The sequence below is a fragment of the Xenopus tropicalis genome, chromosome 6 (assembly GCF_000004195.4).
Source record: "Xenopus tropicalis strain Nigerian chromosome 6, UCB_Xtro_10.0, whole genome shotgun sequence".
Lineage (NCBI taxonomy): Eukaryota > Metazoa > Chordata > Amphibia > Anura > Pipidae > Xenopus > Xenopus tropicalis.
In genome coordinates this window covers 115,335,671-115,348,387 of record NC_030682.2, presented here as the reverse complement: position 1 = coordinate 115,348,387, position 12,717 = coordinate 115,335,671, and the positions used below count along the sequence as shown (strand labels likewise).

The following is a 12,717-nucleotide window of genomic DNA, read 5'->3' as shown; positions in this document are numbered from 1 at the left end:
GGCTGCTTGGTCAGTGGCCCCTTTGTGAAAGCTAGGAAGAGGCAAAAGGCAAAAAAAAAGGCAAATTATTCAAATACTATATGAAGTAAAGAATGAAGACCCATTGAAAACTTTCTAAGAAATGGACATTCTATAATATACTAAAAGTTAACTAAAAGGTGAACTACCCATTTAATGGAAATATGTTAATATTGACTTTGTTTAATGTTAAATTAATTTTAGCAGATTCAAAACATAGTGATCTAAACTATGTCTTTGTACAATACATATTGTATAGCACAAAAGGTTTTTGAGATTCTAATTTATCTTTCTGAATAATTTTTTTGATACAAGTGACTTACCATAAAAGGCTCATAATTCAGGTTCTTTACTTTCTGTTTGGGAGATTTGCCCTGTTTCCCAAATACAACAATAGAAAGATCCTCTTTCTCTTCTCCTGTGTTGGTTCCCAGCACTTTCAGTTGCCACTTTCCCTTTGTTGTAGTACTGAAAGATTTTACCTTAGTTACATTTGCACTGATTTCTGGAGAAAAATGAGAAAAATAAGAAGCAAATGTTCTGCATATTGCATGCTCTCACTTGTGGCTGGATATATCAGGTTAGCAAATCACAGATAATCTCAGTAGACGCACACGTGGAAAATGGATTCCAGACATAGGCAGAGTATTATGAAGAAAAAAAGGAATTTTAACCTCTACAAAAAAAGAGCTCAACTGCAACACATGTAAATATAATGATAGGTTCTCCAATGGAAAGCCTTGTATTCCCCAAACAAAAATGTCAGTCTCATCCACTGATTCCAGAAAACTGCCTTCTGAAGTAGTGGATTGCATAGCATAGGGGAAGGGTTTATGCCCTAAACAATATAGGTGTCTATAAATATATATTGCAAAAAACAGCTCATATGTAAAACTCTTCTTCTTCTAAAAAAATAATTTTCATAAAAATAAACTTTTTAGTAGTATATGCACTGAATAATCCTAAATAGAAAATTGCCATTTTAAATACTAAGGGCCTCCCCCTGGGATTGTAGAATTCACAGTGCACACAAACAAACCGTGCACACAAACAAACCAGGCACATATACATGCTAGGCCCCATCAGCCAATTAAACTTCTTCTCTCTGTTCCAGTTATAGTACCATTATTTCCTGTCAGGTGATCTCTGAGGGAGCACACAGGCCATTACAAAATGGTGGCTCAAGGGAAAAGATGTAAAAGGGCAATATTTACTGATATTTAATAGGCCTTTAATATGATATAAACTATCCATTGGTTGAGTATTCATTCTGGGGGTGTAGTTTTCCTTTAACAAATTGCAAAAGTGCATGGTAGGAGAGACATTGAGAGCTGAACCTATGTGTATGTGTGTTAGGCAGAGATTGGTTAAGGGGGTAAGAGAGCAAGGCAATTATATATACTGTATATCAGATGTGTGTGCAACAGTCTGAAGATATCGGGATAATGTTATTGACAAATACTTTGCCCATTCTTCCCTTTATGTTTATAAAAAATAAAACGCAAGAATCAGGATAAATAATGCATAAGAATCATTGTCACAACAGTTTATTGGATTTATTTTAAACATGTGGTGGGATGTTTGTCTACCTCCTGTCTATGTTCTATGGGTGAATAGTGCTCACCAGCTAAAGACAGTCCAAAGGAAATATGGAAAGTGTATTCCGACTTACATAGATATAAATCATGTATTAATCATGATTATTTTGAATGTCTATAAAAATCAGATCATATGGGGAAATCTGCAGTACTCATTATAGTGTGAAACCAATTACAACAATCTGTTATTTTCTAGTTGATCTCATTTACTAAAATAAAGTCACCTTATAGTTTGTAATCATCAGCTATTTCTTTTGGTACCTTTTAATGGAATTATAGCCTCGGTAAATTCTCTGTCAGATTTGCAGACAAACCATTCATTGTGACTAAACATGTAGTTTGCTGAAGAAAACTCCTCATCTTTCACAATAATCTTTTCGAGAAACCAGGGATCTGTATGAATCATTGAAATGTATTAAGACACTATTATCACTAAAACAATAATCAACAGAATTCAAATTATCTTACACTCTCCTGAAATGTGGGGTGTAAACTAATTTTAACATCACCGACGTTAGGTTATTTTATGTCCCCTTTCCAGGACAATATATTAGAGCTGTCTTTGAAAATAACCCACTTAGACACAAAGCTGCATGAAGAGAGACAGATTGCTGAGAGATGGGTAGTCAGGAAAAGCCTGATTATTTCACAAATGGTATACAAATTTTATTTCATTATGTTTAGAAAGTTTCTTATTTCCATGAAGCTCATATTACATTTTCATTATCACAATAGTCTGAATTGTGAAATTATTAATCTATTTTTTGACAGACTCCTGCCGGGGGTCGTGCTTGGGGGACAGGGGGCCTGGACCACAGGATCTGCTGCCTCTATACCTGTGAAGAAATCCTCCCTTCCTGGCCACTACCTGAGAGCAAGCGGTGGGGAGTAAGGGATGCAATTGGGTAGGCAGGGGCAGAAGGGGTTGAAGTGCATGCCGGGCCCCTCCAAAGATTTTGCTGGGGGCCAAGATCAGTGCAGTTACACTACCGCTAGGAGTTCATCTATCATTATTTGTTTACTTAGTGGCAACAATGTATTCATATTCATCAATTTATTTTCTGCACTGGAATGAATCATCACTTGCAGTGGGAATTAAGGATCCATTGGGGTGTTTGAGTTCAATGTTTCTTTGCCACCCCACACAGCAGCATGCTTAAAGCATGGGAACACCTTCTACCAAGTTAATAAGTCTGTCTGCTCTGATAAAGATAGCAGTTTGTTAAAACACTGTTGAAATCTTGACAGTCAGGGGAGTGTTGATAAATGTAGAAACTAGAATTCTAGAAACTAGAGTTCTGTAGAATTTTGCACTGCCAATGTGTGAAGTTTTCTGTAGAATTTTAGATTCCCCAATTCGATATTTAATAAATCTGCCCTTTGTATTTTATTGAACTTTCCCTCCTTAAATTAAACTTTGCCAAGCTATATCCTAGCCTGTTATTACATTGAAAGGATGCTCAAACCAGAAGGTTATGATTCCAGTAATACATAATAATGTGCAACCTGAACAGAACACAGTATGTAGGAAGTACATTGGAATATAGCAGTTCACATGGGCAAAATAGAAACTTTTTGCAAAAGGAAGCCTGAAGCTATTTGACTTTGCTTAGATTTCCCTTTCCTGGTTGCCACGCAACCCTTATTAGACTAGAAATCCTTCATGGAGTGACCGTCTCTGGGCTTCCTTTTTACTGGAGACAAGAGAGTGCAAGTGTCAGGGTCTTGAAGTGATGCTGCGCTATGTATGCAAAGGGAAATTGGACAACTTATTATCAAGCTGTTGCTCTCAAACACTGTGCATTGCACAAAGGAATCTCAAATGCATTTCTGTTCCTACGCTGCCAACATTTCAGCAGATAAATATGAAAGTGCTAATATGCGGTGCTACTTTCCTCTCAGAGACAAATGTTCGTAATGATCAATATGTACTAGCACCCCTGCGACAGAGCTGACACACCACTTATTTTCGATATTTATCTGGAGACAGTTAGAGAAAATTACTTTTTGGGGCTCGTAAGCTTACATTTAATACTGAGTGAGTAGCTTTTTGGGAATAGTAATATCTTCCTACCTCGAATGTGCCACGAACAGTTCCCTATATTTATCATACAACTGCAAATAAGAAATTTAAGATAAATGGAATAAAAATAAAAACCTTAAGAAATACGTATTAAATATATTTCAGTACCTTTCTTAGGGCTGCTGAATCCAACTGTTATTTTATGAAGCTTACCAAGATGCACAGCTTTAATGCGAAATATATCCACCTAAAAAGAAAAAGAAAAATTATACAGAATTATGCTACCTCAGCCCTTTAGATGCATGCTGCAGACTGAACTGATGTATATGCAGCCATGCAGCATGCATCTAAATGAATTTCTTACTAGTCATGTAGGATGTGCATTCAATATGTGGCCAGTATTAAAGGGGTGAGGTGGAAACCCTATAAAGAATAGGCTTAAACCACAGGTTCTACATTTGTAGTTGTGGGACTACAGCTCCCAGAATTCCCCTCCAGTGTATGTAGAAGGGAGATTCTGGGAACTGTAGTCCTGCAGCATGAGCGTGCTGCTCTTTCCCTATCTGTGATTCAGAACACAAAATAAATTCTATTGTGCAGGAATGAAAAGCTTTGTAAACACAAATCAATTACGTCTGAGCTTAGTGAACCAAAAAATGAGCTTGAACATTCTGTCTATTCTCAGTAAGACTCCACTGAGATTTGTGAGACATTGAAGCTAAAAACCATGGAGAACAGTTTTAGAGAACATCAATATTCCTGAGACTTGTTCTGTGTGATGATAGAGTATGGTTTTGTGAATGTTTAATTAACTTCTGTGTTCAGACAACCAGTGATATACAATGAGAATCATAAGGATCTTGTTGCTGGAGTTACCCTATTATGTTATCTCTTATGTTACCTTTATGTTATGCTCAGTCTTTTACAAGTAAGCAAGTTACACCAACACACACACATATATCTACATAGCAGAGATGGACAAATACAAGTTACCTAGTTAGCTATAGCTATACTCTGTGGCTGCATGCAAAGAGTTTGTGTGTGTGATTTACTGCAGCCTTTTGATGGCTCGTGTTAGGTCAGAGGTTCTTAATAAATTCATTTCTGTGGTTTTTTAAAGACCAATTTATTATCATAATGCATTAACCCATTTTCTAACCCCATCATATAGATACACATGTTACTTATATCAGTATATAACAGTAGATTCTTTTAAAAACTGTGTAATAAAAATGCTCCAAAATCATTGTCTTTGTGCTGGAGCTCCATATATAATAAAGGGCAATAAGTTTGCCCATAGCAACCAATAAGATGTTTGCTTTTTAAACAGGTGACCAGTAAAAGCTACATGCTGATGTGTTGCTATGGGTTACTGCTCCTGGGCAAAATTAGTGGCCTTTAATACATGACTTCATAAGTGATCAGCTGGGAACTCTAAACTTGGTGCCTGAACCACTTAAGCTAACTAGCTCTCTACTAATACTCTTCTGAAAAGCTCAAACTAACCATTATCACTTACATCTCGTGTTCTGCCTATGATGACCTCATTATTGTTTCCAACCAAGGATTAATGAATACTGATAAATTGATCTATGTATTTAAAGGAACAGTAACACCAAAAAATGAAAGAGCTTTAAAGTAATAAAAATATAATGCACTGTTGCCCTGCACTGGTAAAACTGGTGTGTTTGCTACAGTAACACTACTATAATTTATATAATATGTAGTGATGTAGCGAACATCGCCGAAAATGTTCGCGAACCTGTTCGCGGACTTTCGCCAAAACTCGCGAATATTCGCGAACTTTGCGAACCCCATAGACTTCAATGGGAAGGCGAACTTTAAAACCTATAAAAGCCATTTCTGGCCAGAAAACTGATTTTAAAGTTGTTTAAAGGGTGCCACGACCTGGACAGTGGCATGCAGGAGGGGGATCAAGGGCAAAAACTTCTCTGAAAAATTATTTGTAAAAAAAACGCCAAAAAATAACGCCAAAAAAAAAAATGCAAGCTATTCCTATGTATATGCATAGGCGATAAAACGAAGCGAAAAAACGCGGCGGAAAAACCAAGGCAAAAAAACGCGGCGCCGAAAAAAAATGCGGCAAACCCAAAATGCCGGCGAACAGTTCACTACATCTCTAATAATATGCTGCTGTGTAGCCACGGGGGCAGCCATTCAAGCTGGAAAAAAGGAGAAAAGGCACAGGTTACATAGCAGATAACAGATAAGTTCTGTAGAATACAATAGTGTTTTATCTGTTATCTGCTATGTGCCTGTGCCTTTTCTCCTTTGAATGGCTGCCCCCATGGCTACATAGCAGCTTATTTATATAAATTATAGTAGACTTTCTGAAGTAAACACACAACTTTTACCAGTGCAGGGCAGCAGCACATTATATTTGAGTTACTTTTATACACGTTCATTTTTTGGTGTTACTGTTCCTTTAAAGTGCATAATGCAATTGTACTCCCAACAAAACATATCATGACAATATTATCAGTACACATGGCCTAAAATGATAGGCTGGCAGCAAACACCAACAGTCAAAGTTGACAAAGTGCAAAGTATTGGACTGATTAAAGGTTATTAAAGTGTGATATTTCCATAGAAAAATTGTAACAATCCCAATACTTTGACTTCCATAAGCCTTTGTACTACTTAAATGAAAGAGACTTATGGAAAGATTTATCCAAATATAAGATTAGAGCTTGCCACAGAAAAATTCACCCACTTTCTATTCATTCATGTGGAATTTTTAGAAGAATATTTATCAAATGGTCAATGCTAACTTGATAAATAAGTTTATAAAAATTCCATAGGAATGAACAGAAAGTGGGTGAAGTTATGTGTGGTGAGCTCTAATCTTACACTTTGATAAATCTGCCGATAATTGTTGTTTTAAAGGAGATAGTTATAATCACTGTCATTGTCACCCCTGAAAACAAGAATTTCTCAAATTGTTGCACAAAAAAACATCGTCAAAAATCTGAAACCTCTAAAGTTTTTAGGCAAATGAAGGATCTTTCAGGAAAGGGAAGGGACATGTGCCATTGACTTCTACATGATCTGAGCAGGCTTTAGCTGGCGAATTGCCAGATTTGGATTTTTAGCCATTTGGTCGCATAGCAAATCTAAAAAAAGTTGAGATTTTTTTTTTTCATCGACTTTTAGCGCTAAAAATCCAAATAAGAAGAAAATCAGATGGCTAGTTAATGGCATACACCTGAAAGCAAAGACAGCAATGGTTTAGTCTATAGCTTGGCAACAAACTGAAAAACATTAACAAAATAAAACAATACATGCAAACATTCTTTAAATACACCCATATAGATGTTCCACCCATACAGGACCACTGTTAGTAAAAACTGAGATGCCCACTTGTGAAGTTTCCTACTGGTACTTACCTTTAAAAGCCAATTCCTGATTAGATGAAATAATGAATTTTTAAATGGCTCAACAACTAAACCTAGCTAAGGAAAAACGATCTGCAATGCTGAAGGACTGCACTTGGCTTACTCATTTCTTTTATCATGTATTGTAAGTTACTGATCTTAATGTAAGTGTAAGAGGCATTTAAATAAAAGCAATATGTTGCAGTATGATTTCAGGTATAGATTTTGTGTTGATGTGTGGAGTGAATGATTATAAATGTGGCTCTTAATTCTGCAAGGCGGATGCCCATAATTTGGGTTTTTATGTATCTATCTAATTTCCTGATAGCTCAAAATAAGCCATTAAAGGTGATGACCCAGCAAACACAAGACAAAGCTTACAATACCAGCTTGTAAGTGCCACCTAGCCTTGAAATGCTTGGGTCATTAGCTGTTAAGGGTTTGCATTAACATTGCAAATGACATTTAAACTCATTGACTGAGTCACAAATGGATTCTGTAACTAGAGGACAAATCAAAGCTGAAGCAAGAAGATGTCAAGAGGTTAAATCAGCAGGTGATGCTCCATTGTAGTAGTGTCCAAACCTAGGGGATTGAAGGGCTCTACAGCACTTATTCCTGATGCTTAATCATATGACACATTAAAGTAAAGATAAAATAAGTAAGATTTAAAAAATCATGGATTTAAAAAAGAATTAGGAGATTAGTTTGACTTATAAAACTGTCTACATTTTATATTGCTTTTTACATTGTATGGAACTCTTTAAAGAACAACTAAGACCTAGTTAGCCTCATAATAAGGTACTAGAATATCTACAGTGCAAGTATACTCTTAAAATCAAGTTGCAGCTGTATGTAATGCAGGTACTAGCCCTCTATTTCCAACTCTGCTTGTATCACGGGGATTAGGCCCATATATATATATATATATATATATATATATACAGCAAGACAGTAAGCTGCACACACCAGGACTTGGCAAAAAAATGATAAGTTTATTTAAATGGATTTCTTTGCTTAAATAAACTTATCATTTTTTTGCCAAGTCCTGGTGTGTGCAGCTTACTGTCTTGCTGTACATATTTTTGCTAGCACCCTGGGCATTTGAACTTTAATAGGGTGTGCTCTGTTTGTTCCTGTATGTATATATATATATATATAACGTGTAGATTCACTCCTGAGCATAGCCAATGAACCCGGGTGCTACCAATTGAGCATAGATAGATATTTGTGTGTAAATTGGTGCACACTGGGGATCATTTAAAATATAACTTTTATTAAATAATTAATACATTACAGATCAGGCCAACGTTTCGGTCTGCATCTAAGACCTTTATGAAGACCATGGTCATGCAGACCGAATATATATACACACAAGTATGGGATCCATTATCTGAAAACCCATAAAGCTCCGAATTACAAAAAAGCCATCTCCCATAGACTCCATTATAAGCAAATAATTCACAAGAGAATTTCCTTTTCCTTTTTTAATAATAAAACAGTGCCTTGTACTTGATTCCAACTAAGATATAATGAATCCTTACTGGGGGGCAAAACCCTTACTTGGTTTATTTAATGTTGACATTTTTTTTAAGTAGACTTAAGGTATGGAGATCCAAGTTATGTAAAGATCTCCAGATCCGAGCATTCTTGATAATAGATCCCGTACCTGTATACAGTATATAGTATTCATAGGTTATTTAACTATTTACCTGCCCTCTAGTTAATGAAAGTAAATCACTGCCAGCAACATCCAGAATTCTTCTTCCGGTGTCTCCGTTTTCTCCTTCTATGCAAATAGTAATTTTACCAGTGGTACCAGCATTTTTTACATCCCCAGTGTGAAAATAGAGTATATACTCCACAACTGAAAACAAAACAAGGAAAGTAATTCAATAATAAGATGTAATCTTGTGAACTAGCATGTGATGTAGCAAAATAGCTTTATAAGAAAGTGAGGGCAGGGCATTCCATTGCAAGTTACAAAAGCAAAGAGGTACCAGGCTTAGGATCTTTAATGGAGTACATGGCTGGAAGTTCCACACATTTATCTTCATTAGGTTTCATCCAACAATCAAAATTTAGCCACATTTCTTGATTTGTACTGGTGTGCTTCATGTGAATTGACATTAAATGCCATGCTCCCTTTAACTGTAAATTTGACCAGCAAACTTGCACTTTGTAAATCGATCCAATGCTCTTAAGCTCTTCCTGTAATAAAAAGATAGTATTTTAAAAATGTATAATTAAATAAACCTGTAAAATTATCGGCTACCTGTAGGTCATTTTGGTTTACAGTCTACAGCACTGTAGTTGGCAAATTTAATTTATTAGTAAAGGAATATCTTGTGAAGAGCACATCTTGCATGGTTAAAACCTTTGGGTGCAAGAGTTTCCTGCATGGGACAGAAAGACACAATTTTGAATACATGTATTTATTTTTATAAATCAAGCCTGCTTTATCTTTAACATTGTTATTGCAATCTTATATTTGTGTGTGTGTGTATATATCTATGAATATATAAAAAATGCTGACTGCTTTCTCATGGTTTTAAAATACATCTGTATTTTTAGATCTGTAGAATTACATTATCTGCACCAAAGATGGACAACTGGAAAAGCATGACAGATGCTGGGATGCTGGGAGTTATAGCTGACTGACACCTAGAGGGCAGCACTGTGGCTCATTGCCACTACACTGGTGAGTATGGGTCAGGGGCATGACCAAAAATGTCCCACTATACAAACTAGAATTGCTGGGCCACCTGGAAATCTTGTATATGTTATATGCAGCAGAGAAGAATACTTCATGATTATTTAGAGCTTTTGTAACCCTTTAGGAACACTTGTATTGTGGCATTCAAACAGATATTGTACAAATATATAAAGCATAGTATGTAAGGTTATGCTGAATATAGGAATGAGACAGCCCTTATATTTAAAGGCTTTGTACACATTTACCAATATGCAGGGTTTTGATTCTTGCTTCTTTTCTGGATCATGGCTCATCCTGCAAAGTCTATAACCTCATTCGTTCATCCCTCTATCCTTTCTTATTATTCGGCTGCTCTCTATATTTATGACATGGTTGATTTAACTTCCCTTTGTCTCTAAAGCTCATTATCTTACACTGTACATTTGAATTTATGTACTTTGCAGAGTCATTTCATCAGTGCTACTTGACCTCAAGAAGACAGATGATATTTCCTGAAGGAAAAACATGGAGTGAAAGTGCAAGTCAAGCACTGCTACTGCCTAATAAACATTCTTTTGCAATAACTCCTCTTAACTCCTCTAACTATTCCCTACCTTAAGTTAATTGATAGCATAAATTTGTAATTTTTTACATAAATGGCTGCTGAGAGATCATCAGTGAGTGGGTAACTGCATTTCTTTCACTTCTTCGAACCCTACTTACATATAAAACCCCACCCCTGTGGCTCAGCAACATTTGGAGGTTTGCAAATTGCCAATCAATGTAAACAATCACAGAATCTTTATTTTTATCAGAAACTGTACTTTATGAACAAAGTTTCCTGTACAGAACAGACCAGGATAAAATGGATCCTTTGACAAAGATGATTTATTGGCAGATTTGTAGCAGTGCTAACACTATGTGCCATAGAAATAAAACACATTTTTAGACAAACATAAGCTGCAGCTAATTCTCTGAAATACTTTCTGACCTCAGATAAAGTAATAAAAAGGAAAGCAGCATCTGCAGGATTTTGGGAATTCAAGTGCATGGATATAAATGAATTTTTCTAGCCTTGGAGGTGATTTGTTTTTGTATACAGAGAGCGAGCGAGATACAGAAAGAGATACAGATAGACAGAGAGGGATACAAAGAGACAGAGAGAGAGATTTGATGGATACACTTTAGTGAAATAAACAGTCAAAGCTAAATTAGGCTAAAATCCAAAAATCTATAATTTAATATAATTTGGCCAATACTAAATCCAAATCCTACTCTGTGTATTTAAATCTGAGCAAAATCCAAAAATGACTGCATTTTTGGAAAGAAATGAGTTGCCTTCAGTTATCTAGTGTTTTAAAAATGCATAATGTGAAATGTTGGGATTTGGTTCAGATAAGCACTAGCAGGGTAAAGTAATAAAAGTTTGCTCAGATTTAGTAACCCATATCAACCACAGCTGAACAGCAAAAGTTACCTGCTAATCGCTTGGTTGGTTTAGGATGATGGACCATTCTCCTTCTAAAGGGTACATTCACTTTTACATAAAGTGTTAGTATGTTACAGGGGGAGATATTCTAAGCAAATTTTCTGTTGGTTTTATTTCATATGTTTTTGCTATTTGATAATGTATGTTTTTTTATATTTTTTATTGTTTTTCTATCTTTTCGGGACTTGTAGGTTTGCATGGAAAAGTAAAACCTTAGCAATCAGATGACAACTTGAATTGCAGGCCTGGGAGCTGTAGAACAAAAATCTGCAAAGTATGTTTCATCCAACACTCAACCCAGAACAATGTAAATCCTGGTCTCACCAAATATGCCCTTGCTCACCCAAGCACACACATTTCTGACTATGCCCCACCCCTTTATGGGCCATGATATGGGCTTGTTGCATATTTCCAGGTACCCATTTGGACAGGACCTCTGACTTGACTCCCTAGCTATACATTGATCATTGAGCTTGCACCTGCCCTGACAAATATATAATATCAAGCAAACTTTCAAAAAATATTCGGGTATGTTCAAACAGTATTTTCATTTAATAAATATGCATATACAGTAGTTGTATGAATTACAAGCTACTAAACCAATATGCAGAAATATTTTTAACTTGAGAAAGTAAAGCATTATGGAAACAGCATAAGATTTACATTTTTAGTGCTTTGGTTTGAAGATAAATAAGAAATACCTTTATCTGTATTGCATTCCCAGCAATTTTGCATTTCAGTTTTTCTTTGCCTTTATCTCCTGAAAAGACCAACATGAATTTGGCTGGGCTTCCCGAACTGCTATACTCAGAGCCAGTGATGTCTATTACCCATAAGCCTCCTGATTTTTTGTATGGCTCGGGGTTCCTAGATAATCGTCTTCCTTAGAGAAAAAAAAAATAATAATAGCAAAAAATAAGGGTAAAATATTGAAGCTAGCTATATGACATATTACAAGTTAAGTCAGCTTGAACTGGGAGGTAACCATAGCAACGGCTGGCTAAAACTGAGCGAACAAAGTGATCCTTTCTAGGTTTGCTTGTCAAGTAGGTATTTTATTTAGCATTTTAACCTTTTGTTGGTTTCAAAAGTTCACAACTATTGTAACTCTTGACATATTCACTAAGAGGAATAAAATGCAACTTTTACAATAAATATGAAACTGAGAATGTGTTATTTTATAATCCATTTAAATGTATGCTGTTGTGCTGAGCTTTACAAAAGAATGAGAATGCTCAAACACTTTGTCATTCATATAATAAAGCAATCTAGCATAGAATCTCAGAAAATTGGCACACACCTATGAGTAAATATTGCCTTTAAAGGGAAACGAAAGGTAAAGTCACTTGGGGGTGCCAAAATGTTAGGCACCCCCAAGTGACTTTAACCGCTTACCTCGTACCCCGGGCTGGTGCCCCTGTTGGGAGAAAACAGCACCAGCCCGGGGCACCTGGAGCGCAGCGCTTCCGTGTTCTGGCTTCCTCTTCCTGAATGCCAGC

General features: G+C 36.0%; 1 protein-coding gene and 1 long non-coding RNA gene across 2 annotated transcripts in view; one reads left to right on the top strand and one right to left on the bottom strand.

Annotated features, from left to right (window-relative positions):
* rp1 (RP1, axonemal microtubule associated) overlaps nucleotides 1-12,717 on the bottom strand; it is a 178,552-nt gene that overhangs the window by 53,882 nt on the left and 111,953 nt on the right. Inside the window, exons 35-40 of the mRNA XM_031904600.1 lie at nucleotides 11,920-12,101; nucleotides 9,035-9,245; nucleotides 8,747-8,901; nucleotides 3,808-3,886; nucleotides 1,878-2,009; nucleotides 342-523 (exon numbers count right to left, since the gene is read on the bottom strand). Of these exons, the coding sequence (XP_031760460.1) occupies nucleotides 342-523; nucleotides 1,878-2,009; nucleotides 3,808-3,886; nucleotides 8,747-8,901; nucleotides 9,035-9,245; nucleotides 11,920-12,101 (941 nt within the window). The remainder of the gene's footprint in view (nucleotides 1-341; nucleotides 524-1,877; nucleotides 2,010-3,807; nucleotides 3,887-8,746; nucleotides 8,902-9,034; nucleotides 9,246-11,919; nucleotides 12,102-12,717) is intronic.
* Nucleotides 9,614-10,313, top strand: LOC116411670. The gene is made up of 2 exons (XR_004223261.1): nucleotides 9,614-9,735; nucleotides 10,194-10,313. It is a non-coding gene; the product is annotated as an uncharacterized LOC116411670 (long non-coding RNA).